Below are 15,537 nucleotides of genomic sequence, written 5' to 3'. Positions count from 1 at the left end.
TGTCTATCTTTTTTCTCGGACCATCAGAAAGCATGACTGAGGCAGTGTTCACTTAAGAGTATTTATGTAACCTCTAGTAATTATCTTTCTTTATATGGTTTTGATATTTTATATACTTATTCCATACTGCCACATGTATATATTCATTTTTATTATAAAATGGCTCAAATTCTTTTTGGAAATAGGCAATTATGAATTTAAAAGGTAACCAATTAGCACTTATATCTGATTTCCAATATTCGGCAAAATGATGGATAGACAGATAAAAGGAAGAGGGGAAGAAAAGAAGAAGGCTGGCTTTGTTAAGAGAATATAACTTATACAAATTGAGTTACATTTAATGGTTTTATGAAATAGCTATCTACCCATAAGTCGATTAAAAATTGGCTACAGTTAGAAAATGCGTAAAGAGTTACAGCTACCTCGTGCTAGATCTGGTTACTTTGGCATTCTCAGTATTCATGGAAAGTGCCTTCCACTGTGCAGTTTTGGCCATTTCATCTGATATGTTAACAACTGAGGGATCAACACTGAAGAATAAATACACTTTTTGGTTAGTATTCAGTACTTGCAAAAGCATTAATATTATCACTCTTTATTAATATTTGTCTTCATCAATTTTAAAATTGAGAAAACTCTTTGTCATGCATTTAAACCAAGGTCTAGCAAAACATCAGAATTTCAGAGTTCTGTTATAAAGGTTTCATGGGGAATTACATCCTTCTATATAAACAAAACTAGGAGTTAAGATTAATTAAATTGGCAATGAAGCCCAAAGATGATCATCTTGGCTATACACGTATTATTGAAATAACAAAAGAACATATTACATATAAAAAATACAGCCTTAAGTTAATTAGAAAACTTTTATAACTAGGATAAATTTCAACCTCATCAACTAGAGATCCAAAGTACATAAGGAAAACTTAAGATCATGATTTAAAAAAAAAACCCAAAAACTAGTTTTTTAATAGTTCAAAAAAATCATTAAAATGAATGATGGAAAAGGCGACACTTTAAAAATAAAAACAGTTCTGAAAATATTTGAACAGATAACACAAAAACAGGCTTATAATATATCACTTTTAGCTGACATTCGCATTTTAGTTTCAAAGTGTTAGCCAAACAAATTTATCTAAATCAGAATCAAAAGAACAAAATACTGTCCTTTCATTGTAAGGGATAAATGTAATCATTCCCTGTCTCTATAAAATAGTGCAAAATTCCTTTGAGACCGCAAATTCAAAAATGATGGTATCTGTAAGTAATTTTGGACTCAAGGTTGTCAGTTATTAACTGTGAAGTTAATAGAAATATATTTGCAAGTCCTTTTTCCTCACCAGAAGAGTAATATTTCATTCATACAAGTGACAAGTACAAATGTCAAATTAGGCCTTAAGTTCACAATGCAATGGCAGCTACATGATAAATAACTAAATGGCAGTAATTTTAGAGTGTTAGCTTTGTTCACATCTTAAATCCAAATGTCGTTTAAAATATAAGAAATGTGACATGTCCCTGCAGAATCTCTAGAAAAGGTGGTTTACCAGGTCAATTTTTTTAAAGTGTACAAAATTTGAATGCTCAGATTCACAAGGGCAGAGTCCACCAACTGGAAACTATCTACTCTGAGTAAATGTTTCTGTGGCTGGTTGCCAACTTCAAATAACTGAAGAGAGACATTCCTGAAGCACTTTCTAGCTTCAAATGTCCCCCTTTAAGAACTTTCCCATTAGGAGAAATCAAGACCTTTTTTTAAAAAAATAGTACATTTTGATTTTTTCCCCAAAATAAAACGAGATGGGGAAAAAAAAATCTGTCTATATTAAATCAACTACTTTCATATTTTATGGAGTTTTACAGTTTCCCAATGTTTTTCTTTATTATCTCCTTTGATTTTCATGGTAAGTAACCCAAAGCTACTTAAGATTTTAAATTAGAACAGATAAACAGATCAGCCAATTGCTGGCATTCTTTAATGTCCAAATTTTAAGCAAAGCACCCTTTATCTTGGCCTATGTCATCACTTAAAAAGACAAAAGTAAATAGAGATAATCATTCTTTTTGTTAAACATCAGATTGCGTAAGTATACTTTCCACTTAAATTTGTCAAGGCCTGTGTATAATCACACTGAGAAAGGGATAATGCAGGACCTACAGAAATTAAGTGGAAAATAATCTCAACAAATTGATAAGTCACTAATAACCATCACAGCAGTTCCTATACTCTTTTTTTAAGTACAACAAATATATTAACTCATTTAATGAACATTTATAGAATCCAGCAAAACCGAGCATTATAGCTGTGTATATTAAGATATCTGTACTTGGCATTTAGTTTAAAGTATATTGTATAAGAAAGATTTGAAAGGTGACACAGAGTAATACCAATGATGAAAATTAATAGTAAAAAGTATAAAGGACTATTACTTGATGAATTCATTTATCAAAACTAATCAACATGTACAAGTCTAAGTAAGACCTCTGTAAAAACTATAAAGATTCATTAAAAATGAAAACAAACCCAAAGTTAGTTAATAAATACCAACAAACCTTTTCCATTAACTGGTTAGGGAAGGAACCTATATACATTCTAAAACTGACTTTTCTACTATCAATAGCTAATTAGAAATAGAAAAAATGTGGAAATAAGAATCAGACATATACGTTTTTAATCTTTTAAAACTACAAAAAGATAAACAGAAGAATTTGCCACTGTCTTTAGTTCTTAAATTTACATGTAAATCAACAAACTCATACATAATAAGCTATACATGGAACTCAACTTTTTCATAATAGGAGCACACTCACTGCCAATGGTCAAGTCACAATTTGGAAAGTTATCAGAAAATGGGTTACAAAGATTAATTTTCCAGCACACACTGATGCAGGCCTAATAAAGGACAGAGAGGGAAAGCTATACTAATTTTAAACTTCATTCAAACAGGAGTGATGCAAGACAAGTACTCTTGTCTGCTTGGCATGAAAGTTGGTTTAAGGCTCTGGTTCAAGTCAAGCTTTTTCTTCCCTCCTGCCTACAAACCTGCAAGGGGAAGGACCATGAGATTTTCCTTTCAAATTCCCAAAGACCCCCTTTAGTTGTTGACATTAGGCCAGGTATCAGTTTTGTCATCTTTTTAAAAATAGAGATCACTACTTTAACAAAGCATTAACATGGCTTATTCATGTACTTGATATGTACACAAAACACATTTTACAAGTTTTATCTCACCTATATTTTAGGGCCTTAACCGGAATCTGTAAGAGACTTCCCCCTTCAAATGGAAGGTGCACGGTGTCATCATCAGCTTGAAGCATTCGTTCAGCTTCCTTCAGAGCACATACATGAAAAAATTACTTTTCCCAGAATATGTTCGCAAGGACCAATTAATATATAACATCTTCAAGAATTACAAACTCAAACTGACAATATATTTAAACATATCTGTCATGACTGAAAAATTCCTTTTACAACTATAAACACATACTGGCAGCACGAAAGAAAACAACCACTTGTAAAGGTTAACTTTTAAATGGTTATAACTTTCATTTCTTTCAGTTATATGAATACTATGTTAAAATTAATTCAACTACATAAATTTTATTATCAATTATTAGTATATAGTAAGATAAAATTTTGTAAAATCTGATGGCTTTCATTACAATACAATATAAGCAAAACCTCATTTGGATGAGGCAGGGTTTCTCAATCTCAGCAATACTGACATTTAGGGCCAAACAATTCTTCGTAGTAAGGGAAAATCTTGCATATATAGGATATTCGGTAGCAGCTTGGACCTCTACCCACTAGATGCCCATCCAACTCTGACAATCAAAAGTTTCTCAAACACAGAAATATGAACCCTGAGGAGAAATGTCGCCCCAGGTGGAGAAAAACATATACTGGAGACATGACCTAAAATCATGATATCGTATTTACTGGGGAAACATCAGGATGGACTGGGAGAACATCTACACTCTTCTTTCTTACCACTAGAAATCCCACTACTTGTAGGTGACAATATGTCCAGCTTTTAAAAAATAATCATTAAAAAAAAAAATAATAAAGCCAGAGCTAAATTTCCCAGCATTTGTAGTAACTCCACGTGACCATGAGATTCAAGTGGAACTTACTGAATGACATTTCTGGAGACTTCTTAAAAAACAAGGATAGCAGGGGAGAGCCCATTTCGCTTTCTCATCCCATCCTTTCTGCCATCTCTAATGCTAACATGAGAGCTCAGGCTCTGCATTCATTTTGACCTATGAGGCTATTCTGAGACTGGAAACTGTATGCCTAGGCTAGGGGGAAAGAGGCACAGGCTCTCCAGACAACTCTGGGGAGCCATTACACCAGATCATTCACTCTTCTCAAGACTTCTATAGGAGAGCATAAACGCTTGTGTTGAGGCCTCCTTTACTTTTGTCTTCTGCTATATAAACTGAAACTTATTCTAACTTAATGCAAAAAATAATAAACAGGTAATTTTAACCTAAGTATTTTATAAATGAATTGCATCCTCTTTGAAAATTCACCAAAAGCTCATAAACATTTACAAATATTTGTTAGTATCCTAAATAAAGTCATAATTTCTGTTAAATAAAAACCAGTAATTGTGCCATAAATTAGCACTGAATAATCAATCCAAACTATGTAAAGAAAAAAAAAATACCAAGGCCTAAACCCAGTTGTCTTGTTAAGTTTTAACAAATCCATTTCCATAAATACTATGCAATATAATAAGGTATAAATTATGTTGCCTTCTCTCAAAAATTAGAGGGAAAAGTAATGTTGAGATCACTATTTTAACAGGACCACAATATTTAAAATATGCATCTTTCTTCTTATCTTTGAATTTCAAGCAATATTCTCATTCTAATGGGAAAATGGAGTCAGGTACTAAAATCAATACAATCACCTATGCTACATGTGAACTTGCTACATGTCTACTTTTCTTTCTTACTAAGCAACAGCATTGAGCTGGTTATTTAAAAAATCAAATTCAGAATTAAATATTCATGTAAATCTCTGTATACAAAATAAAAATAACAGTACATAATACTGAAAATTAAGACTACAGTTTAACACTACTTTCTGTAAAAAGATTAAGTTTAAAATCCTTTTTGTCATTATGTATATGTCAGAATATAAAAATGTTAAAATTAAAATGTACAGAAAAATGTGCTTATGTATTTAATGTGCTTGTGTTACCTATGCATTACCTATGTTTTAAAGACTGCTAAATTCTCTCACTTTTAAAATTAAGTACACACGTGAACTGTAATTTTTGAAAGTTTTTTTGGGGGGGGTCAAGGCTTTGGAGGGGCAACTTAAGTTGGTAAAATGGATTAAGAGCTAATGTTTAAAGCAAGTTCCCTACTAACCTATGCCTCAATTTCCTTATTTGTAAACTGGGAATAATAGAAGTACCTACGCTTCATAATAATAAGGTTCTTAGGAGGATCAAAGAAGCGGACTCCTGTAAAGTGACCACAAGAGGGCCAGTTACACGATACAAAATATTAAACAAGTGAATAGCATAAATTTGAAATTCTGGTCTTTTTACCTCTTTCTCTTTTTTCTTTTTGTCATCTTCTTTCTTTTTCTTACTTTCTGGCATGAGATCATCAAGCCAACTAAGTTCTCTCTTTGTGAAACACAGATCCATGAGTTTGCGTACAAAGACTAATGCAAGAACCTTTAAAAAGTAGGGGAGAAACTATTAAGTAACATTTAAAAATATACAAATTATGTCATTTAAAGAGAGAAAAAGTATCAAATCACAAATAACAAAAAAGTACTTCTTGTATTTTATTTAAAAATAACTTCAGGGGCCCCTGCATGGTGCAGCTGATTAAGCATCAGGACTCTTGGTTTTGGCTCAGGTCATGAGATCAAACCCCAACTGGGGTTCCACCCAGCAAGCAGTCTGTTAAAGTCTCTCTCTGTCCCTCCCTGCTTCCTCCCCTCTCTCTCAAGTAAATTTTTAAAAAATCACTTTATATACCATCTTATTTCAAAGGAACTGAGTCACCTATTTATCTTTCAAGCTTCCAGCTCAAAGAAAACATATAAAAGAAATGGCATTTTTAACCTCTTCCTATATAAATCCCATACATTCTGCATAAAATTATAAAGCAGATTAAGCATGGGATCTTCACTTTAATTAACTTCAATTAATTTTTATAATGACCTTAAACTATATACATTATATAAGCAGATATGTGTGTGTGTAAAAATAAATAAATATATATGTGTGTGTGTGTGTGTGTGTGTGTGTGTATGTGTGTGTGTATATATTTATTTATTTATTTATGGGGGGGGTGTTGTGGGGGGAAGGGGGACAGACAGAGAATCTTAAGCAGGCTCCATTCCTGCCCAGCAGGAAGCTCAATATAGGGCTCGATCTCATGACCTGAGCCAAAATCAAGAGTAGGACACTTAACCGACTAAGACACCCAGTCGCCCCCAAATTGAAATAAATTTAAAAATCTCTTGAGCAATTCATTAGAGAACCCATTTGCCAATACTGGCTTCAGACTTCCAATTACATATGTGAAAAAGATACACCATTACTTTAATTTGTTTTCCTTTAACTGCTACTAAGGTTCAAGATATTTTCAAATGTCCACTGGTTTCTTTTTTTCTTACCATTTTCCTTATTACTATCTTTTGCCTGGTTTTCAATTGCCTTTTATGACTTTTATTCATGAGTTCATAAGAGCTCTGTGCAGTTCAGATAGAAGCAATTTATCTGCCCTGTATGTTACAAACACTTTCTCCTAGTTCACAATCTGATTTTACTATGTCCATATAAAACATTTAATTATCATGTGGTCAAATAGATCTTTCCTTTACAGCTGGGATTCCCTATCCTCTTGAAAGGTTACCCTCCATCACTAGACTACATAAATATTTTTCAAAAATTTCTACTACATTTTAACATTTAAATCTTCAATTCATTTATGGTTTCTTTCTGAATATGGTATCAGTTACAGAAGCAACCTTAGCTTCCATACACAGTCAAATCTTCTAAGACTATATATATATATATATATATATATATATATATACTCAATGTGTGTGTGTGTGTGTGTGTGTGTATAAAACTCATAAAATTCAAACATGGAAGTGACATTTTTACAATACTAAGTATGCACAAAGAATATGATATATCTTCCTCTTTGTTCAGATCTAAATTTTATGTACTTTGCAACATTATTATGGATTGAATTGTGTCCCCCATGAAAGATACATTGAAATCCTAACCCCTGGTACCTCAGAATATGATTTTATTTGGAAATAGGGTTGTTGGAGATATAATTAAGATGAGGTCATACTGGAGTAGGGTGGTTTCCTAATACAGTATGCCCAGGGTCTTAATAAAATGGTCATATAAAGACACAGTGATATACAGACCACATCACAAGGTGCCAGTTTGGAGTTACACAGTTGCAACACAATGCCAAACTTTCAGCAAACCACTAGAAGCTAGGAAGAGGCAAAAGAGTTCCCTTACAGATTACAACGGGAGCATGGCCCCATCCATACCTTGCTTGCAAACCTACAGCATCCAAAGCTATCATATAATAAATTTCTTTTGGTACGTCAACCAGGTTTCTTGTAACCACCCACTCTAACAAAATTCTTACTAATTCTACTAGGGCTTTTAGTCTGTTTTCATTTGATTTATTTGAGTTAACAGGCAAACAATCATATTATCTACAAATGATGTTACCTCTCCCTTATAACAAATATTATATTATTCTTTTATCACAGTTAGAACCTTCAGTTCATATCAAATAACAACAGTAATAGTGTGCTTCCCTATACTGGAATTTATTTACAAATTTTTATGCACAATGACTACAATTTTATAGGACTTTCTATCTTTAATTATGTTGGTATTTTTTGTTTGCTGCTGAAGTATCACACTCTATTTAATCATATTTTACTTATAGAAACACAAAAATTTATTTGTAAATACCTTAAGAGTTTTTGGACTTATATTAGTTAAGTGAGAAGTCACCATCACTCTTTTTACAACTTTACTAGGCTTTGGTATTAAGACCTTGCTAGTATTTCATGAGAAAAAAATGCAGACTTTTCCATCTCTTCCTTTCCTTTCCTAGAATAATTCCAGAAGTACTGGAATTAACTGTTCTTTAAAATCAGCTGGGCCTGTGATCCAAGGGCAGATCTTTGGCCATTTTTCCAGTCTCTTGTATGCAACTAAGTTATACAGATCCATAAATTTTCTATTTCTCTTTGGGCTAATTCTTGGAAATGTATGTATAGAATGGAAATAACCCATCTCCTCTAGACCAGTGGTAAACAAACCACAGCCCCTAGGTTAAATCTTGCCCTACCTGTTTTGTATGGCCTGTGACCTAGAATAAGCTTTCAAAGATGCACATTTGGAATTGACTTGATGGTAGGGAACATTAACTTTGAACCGCAGCCCCATGAAATATCTCAAATGAAAAAGAATTATATTCTTCTCATTAGTAGTCTTTCATTTTAAAAAACTATACAATTACTTTTTAGGATTTACCAATAAGAAATTGTGGAAATTTCTCTCCTGTTATGGAAGTGCCTATATATCTTGTGATCTACGAAGCTGAAAATATTTGATACTTTACAGAAATAAAGTTTGTCAACCTCCACACTAGATGTACAAAACTTACTCCTATAGATTCATGTAGTACTTTCTGAAAGCCCCTCAAATCTCTTCCACTACTGTGATTACATTTCTTTTCTCTTTCTTAATCTTGTATATTTTGCTCTGTCTTTTTCTTCTTTACTCAAATTGAAAGGAGCTTATTCATTATTGAGTTTTACAAATAAAAAATTTGGTTGCATTTTTAAAAAAGTCTTCTTGAATAATATATGTGGTGAAGGGTATACATTTTCCTTATGAACCTTAGATGTATCTCACTGACTTTGTTCAAAATTCTCTGCTGCAATACCTACAATGTTTTTTTAACTCAGTTTTCAACCCAGGGATTATTTCAGCATTTAATGTCTAAATACTTCACATGTTTTTAGTGCTTTTCATTATTCATTTGTAATTTATTTGTGATCAGGAAATGTTATTAACCTGCATAATTTTTATAGCTTCTTAATTTTTAAAGACTTTCTCTGTGGCCAAGTACATAACCAGTGTTTACTGGAATTTACAGAAGGATGAATATTCTCTGTTTGCAAAATTCAATATTCTGTGATAATTTAGTGAACAATGTTGTCTTCTTAATACTACCTAAAATTTTTATTATTTTTTAACTTCTAGATCTGTTAATTTCTGAGAAAGATGTATTGAAACATTTTGTTAAGAACTATGCTGTTCTAGCTGCTTTGCTTTTTTATATCTCATTATCATCTTTGTTCCATAAACGTCCTAAACTTTAAAGTTGTTCAAAAATACAAAACAACATTCTGTAGCCCAGGGACTAAAAAACAAACAAAAATATGGAAAATAACAGGCGAATTCAGTTTCTAAAGTGGCTGGTTTAATAGCTACGAAAGGGCCAGTTCATATTTTGAAATACCTAAGGTACTTAAGGTGGGCTATTCCCTTTCTCAAATACAAACATTACTAATATGTTATTATATTACTAAGAGAAGAGAAAAGTAAAATACTGTTGAAACATAGAGTGTTATTAATTAGTGACAAAGTCTGAAAAAAAAATTAAAAAAAAAAAAAAAAAAAAAAAAAAGCCTTACCATCATGGGGAAAACTACCGCCGCAGCTGAAGCTTTTATCACCCACAAAAGAACCAGACAAGTGAGCTGAATGACTGTGAAAATATGGACTTTCCAGAGAGGCACGTAACGAAGATATATCAGATCGGGCTGATGCTTAGCAGGCATTCCAAATAATTTTATACGGTCAAAAAACTACGTAATGAATGGAAAACAATACAAAGCAAGAAAAAGTTTTTAACAAAACCATCATTTCTGCTACTCAGGCAATTATATACAACCTTCGAGTTTTGTAATTTAAACTGTAACTTCCTTAATACATTCTCATAGTACAGGAGAATACTGCAATACAGAACATCTGGACCCAAGGAGGGGGCAAAAATCAAGGCAATCATTCTAAATTCATGCAATTAATTTAATCAGAAGACTCAACTCAAAATGTCTTAAGTTGGGGGATTAAAATATTTAGATATGCTTATTTGCTATAATCAACTGCATACGCCATTTACTTTCTTTGACCTTGTTTTCTAATATGTACAGTAAAAGAACAACAATTTCCAAGGTTCTTTCCAACTCTAACATTATCAATGCTATAAAATAGCCTTAAGTCACAATTATTAAACTTCCACCCAACGCAAAGGAAACTATGAGCAAATTCCTTGGTCTTTCTAAACCTCAGTTTCTTCATTTATAAACCAGAAGTAAGATCTCACAAAATTATAAAAGAAAGTTGTAAAAGAAAAAATAAAAAAATAAAAAAATAAAGTGAGTTAATGAGATCATTTCTTGACCAGTGGAGGGGAAATCCAAGACTACCGGGGGGGAAAAAAAAAGATGCAATCTCTGTGAAGCCTTGCCAGCCTTAGCTGGCAACATCAAACAATATGCTTTCCATGATAGGTGGTAGCCATGTGGTGCTAACAGTGCTTATGGAGCCAAGTGTTTTACATAGAGAACTAAATAAATTTTATCCAGTTGTTTTCCAGGAATTATTATAAACAAGACAGAGGAGGGAAATCACTGGGTTCTAACCTTGGCTCCATTGCTTACTTGATTAAGAACAGTCCATAAGTCCCTCTTGTTTCTTAGTTGACAAAATTAGTATTTCTTCCTTTCCTGCCTAACAATGTTGTTTTGCGAATCACAGAAAATATTTGTGTACTAGGTTTATAACTGTAATGCACTAAACAAATGGCAAGTATTAACAATTCCAGTCCTCAACATCCCCCCTCTTACTATACCAGTCTTTATCAATAGTTATAAGGCCTTTCTCTGGCTTCTATTAAAAAGAGATCATGATCAACTAAGGGTTGCGGGGAGGGCAGGGAGAGAGTGGTTAGGTTGTGGACACTGGGGAGGGTATGCGCTATGGTGAGTGCTGTATGCGCTATGGTGAGTGCTGTGTGCGCTATGGTGAGTGCTGTGAAGTATGTAAACCTGGCGATTCACAGACCTGTACTCCTGGGGCTAATAATACATTATATGTTTAAAAAAAAAAAAGTCACACTCTCATTCTTGAGGGGAAAAATGTGTAGTAAGCAATAATCACTTGGAAAATGTGGATTTGAAGTTATCAGCTACCTGCCTCCCAGAATATCATCACTACCATTATAAATACATCACTACCATTATAAAAACAATCTTGGCAAATGTAAAATATGTTTTAAGTTTCTCTACAAAATCATTAACTACTTAAGACTTGCCTGGATTCCTTTTAATGAGGAAACTCCCATATAAAGGAAAACACCATACAGGACAGGCATTGGTATAAACTGTAAGTAAAACAACCACAGTTAGAACCCATGCTACTAAAACAATTTCATAGCAATAAAATACACAAAACACAGTGAGTACCTATGGAGGTAGAATTAAAAGATCTTTCAGTGATGAGACCTAACTTATATTCTCTATTTAAGAAAAATGGTAGCAAACAATAGCCTCCTTGAAAAACTATCTTCTACATGTTTTCTTCATGAAACAGGAGAATGTCCAGTGGTTAAGAATGTGAGCACTATAATCAAGACTGCTTGGTTTAAAAAGCCAGTTAACCTCTTCTTAAGCCTTAACCTCTCTATGCCGTAATTTCTATAACAGACTGCATGAAGATTAAAGGATTTCAAATACTAAAATACTCAGAAAAGCACATGGTGCGTATCAATCATTCATAAAGCTTTAACCAGTAATTAAAATAAAAGCTTAATTAAAAAAAATTTTAAGGGCATTAGCCATTAATTTTGATATCACTACCATACAGTAACTATTATACAGTAGTACCATTTACTGATATAATAATTGAACTCCACTCCAAAAGAAAGTCCTTACTACTTTGGCAGTTAGAGGGATCCCAACTGCCTATCTACCATGCCTAGGCATCCTACCATAAAGCCATTAACAGGATCCATCCACCTACTCAAAAAACAAGAAACAACACCTAAGAGCTACAGAGGAAAACCACATTCATTCTCTATGAACAAATGAGCACGTCTTTCCTAAGAAACCCAGGAGGAAAAGGTACTACAGGAAGAGAAGAAAACAAGTTAAAAATCTAATAAATATCCTCAGGAAATTTTAAGAGAATATTTTACCCATAAAGCAACTTTAGAATGCTAGGGAAAATAATAAGAAAGAAAAAGCCTTCTAGATTTAAACATATAATTATCAAATTAATTAATTCTGTCATAATGATTTTGAGGAGACCAAAGAGCTCTTTAAAAAAAAAAAAAAGCCAGGAAATTTTCATTAACAGTGAAGACATGGGATAGAAATATGAGAACATATTCAAAGGTCTAATATCTGTAATAGGTAACAGGTGCTAAGAAAACTGACTGGGTCCTAAGGCTTGGGCAGTTACTCTTCAAGCAGCAACAGGAGCTTAGTGAAATAGGGTATATTTCTGCCTCCGTGCAGGCAGATCAGACTGCTTAGTCCTCAGTGAACACATACGTATCATCATAATACTAATTATGTGTTCCCAGAGGGCTTACATTTTTATAATTTAACTTACAGAAAAAGCATGGACAGTTTAATTATAATTACAGCATAGAATGCAAATGTTGGTAACCATTACAGTAAAACTAAAAACACAGTCAACCAAAGGCAGCTGATGGAGGAAGACTGGCTGGTGGACACATAAGTGTGTTAAATCCTCATAAAACATCCGACCTTACGTGACAGGCTCCCAAGCTTTTTGGTCTCAGGACCCTTCTAGGTTCTTCAGAGATAAACTGAGGACATGCTCCCCAAATACTTTTGCTTCTGTGGACTCCCAGAGGTCATCCTTAGACTAAACTTTGAGAATCACTGTCTTGGGTAAAGAGACTCAGTGTAATAATAATAAAGCAAAAAATAAAATTACAAAAGCATGTAATGGTTGTAACTACCAATATAACTTTTAAAAATAAAGATGTTAAAAAGAAACTATCTCTGGAGAGTTTGTTCTGGAAAGCCAACGGAAAATAGGAAGACTAACTTCTCATTTTAGGGCTTTCCTGATGTTCTATTTGAATTTCCTGCCTATATACAGTCAATACTTAAAAAATTTTAAAGGCAACCTTCCTTAGTAGGGGACAATATCCCCAAAAGAGTGCACTAAATCTTTCTCCTCTTTTGCCAAGTACTTCCAACAATACACTCACCACAATGCAGTAAATGCCCCTTTACCTATCTGCTTCACCAACTAGACTGCCAAGTTCTGAAAAGCAAACAATAATATATCCTATTTATTATTATTTCCCCAGTCTTAATAGCAGCAGAGTAAGTACTCAACAATTATCTGGTGAATTAGTCTGTTGCTAGAAAGTACATGAGATGAAGGCCAAAGAAGTCTAGCATACAACTTTAATTGTTTTAGTTAATATAGTAACATATATACACACTCCAAGTTTCTTCCCTAATATATAAATGTACATAGCTCTTTGCTTAATGGTTTTTTTTGCAATAACTAGAACACCAAAGGAAAAAAATAGAGTAGAGCTCTTCCCACGATGAACTGAAAATCTCAGATTATATACTTAGCTACATTTGCTATTGTTATATTTTTTAATCACTAGATCCATTAGGATATGTATAGTAAATACCAAATGTTAACTAAAAGATATTTAACACAAAGTTAAAGGTCTTGCATTAAACGTAGTTCTTGCATTCTTCATTTATAGTAGCTGTACGTATTTTCTAATGAGCGCTACTACCTTTACTTCATTTAGCTGATCAGAAATAATACATTTATTTAATTAATAGCAATTATTTTCACATTTTGGTCAAATAATTATATCAACCATATTTCTACTATTACTTCTTCTAAGACGCCCATAAAATCCTCTCGGTATATTCTTCTTTTAGATCATAACAAAGCCATGGATTAACTCCTTCCAAAACTCTATAGTCTTTAATACTATCCTTTTATAATATTTCTAAAAAGGACACATCTAATACTGAAATGCCTCCTATATTAAACACCATTTATCAGAATATTATCTTCCAAGTAAATTCCAGGAAATGAAAACTAATTTTAGATATTTTCATGTTTCATTTTCATACAAGCAAGTATAATTTTATGACAAAAAAGATTTTAAAATATTGCAGTAAAGAGATTTTACCTTTAGTACTGAAGTCATGAACACAGACAGGCCCATCAGAATAAAAATCATGAGCCCTGTAACTCGCTGTTCACGAATTCCCAAAAACTTGGGTTGCTCCCCAGGAGCAGAACATTCAGATTCAACTTTCAAGCTGTTGACATGACTTATTGACAACACTGTTGCAGCCACAAACCATGGAAGTCCCATGATAGAGCAAACTCCCAACATAACACCAACCATGAGCAAATCAAGGTGATAGCCAGCTCCCTTCTGAAAAGTGAAATGAACATGAATATTTATTAGTTAAAACTGTTCTTTTAGGTTAAAATACTATATTATTTTATACACAGGGAAGAAATTATTTTTCATCTCACACATTTTAATGTTCTAGTCATTATGAAAATATCCCAAACTCTTGAAGAAATTATAGACCTGAGGCAAAGTTTAGAATTACCTTCAATTTGTGCTCCTTTCTGTTTATGATTACAGCTGTAATTTGCTGGTCCATAAAGATGAGAATGGTACAAAGCAGAGCTGGGATGGCAGCTATTAGTAAAGTCCACCAAGGGTTCTCTCCCAACGGGCTTATGATCCAGCCCCTACTTGGATCAGTGGGCTGTTAAAAAATTAAAGATAAAAAGATGTTTCTTCCTACTGCACAGAATTTCTACAACATGGGTTGTGTCTATTCCAAGAAATTCCAAGGGGTTAAAAAGAACTAGATTAAATCATGGAATGTGTAGTGAATTATCTGCAAAGATAGCCACAAGAATGCTTCCCATCCCTCGATGCAGGTCACTTGGCCATGTAGTCAATCTTTCCATCTACAGGAGGAATCCATTTCCTCCCCTTGGACCTAGGATGTCCTTATGGTTTACTTCAGCCAACAGAATAAAGCCAAAGAGCCACTGTGTGACTTCTGAGTCTTGATCTCAAGGGACCCTGCAGTTTCTCTAACCCTCTTGGAACCCTGAGATTAAGCTGTTGAATAAGCCTGGATAAGTCTTCTTGAGGATAAGATACAAAATGGTGAGAGAGAGAAAGGAGCCAATTATCCCAGCTGCTTCAGCCATCTGATCTGAGCTCCCAGACATGGGAATGAAGACATACTGCCACCATCAAAGCAATGGATGACTGCAGCCACACAGAAAGATCCCAAGCAACGAGACCAGACCAGTACCAGGCTAAGCTTAGTACCAACTGCCACCGATTTACGACAAATAAGGTGTTGCTGTTTTACAGGCTTTAGATTTGGGA

The 15,537-nt window shown here is 33.5% G+C and overlaps 1 protein-coding gene across 3 annotated transcripts in view; it reads right to left on the bottom strand.

The window, feature by feature from the left end:
- SLC4A7 (solute carrier family 4 member 7) overlaps positions 1–15,537 on the bottom strand; it is a 109,895-nt gene that overhangs the window by 5,797 nt on the left and 88,561 nt on the right. For all 3 annotated transcript variants that reach the window (XM_032324384.1, XM_032324478.1, XM_032324555.1), the window contains 7 exons: positions 14,735–14,896; positions 14,299–14,550; positions 11,407–11,475; positions 9,725–9,898; positions 5,568–5,699; positions 3,233–3,330; positions 423–530 (listed from right to left, as the gene is read on the bottom strand). In XM_032324384.1, the coding sequence (XP_032180275.1) occupies positions 423–530; positions 3,233–3,330; positions 5,568–5,699; positions 9,725–9,898; positions 11,407–11,475; positions 14,299–14,550; positions 14,735–14,896 (995 nt within the window). The remainder of the gene's footprint in view (positions 1–422; positions 531–3,232; positions 3,331–5,567; positions 5,700–9,724; positions 9,899–11,406; positions 11,476–14,298; positions 14,551–14,734; positions 14,897–15,537) is intronic.

This window comes from Mustela erminea, chromosome 1 (assembly GCF_009829155.1).
Source record: "Mustela erminea isolate mMusErm1 chromosome 1, mMusErm1.Pri, whole genome shotgun sequence".
NCBI lineage: Eukaryota > Metazoa > Chordata > Mammalia > Carnivora > Mustelidae > Mustela > Mustela erminea.
This window is presented reverse-complemented; position numbering and strand designations above follow the sequence as displayed.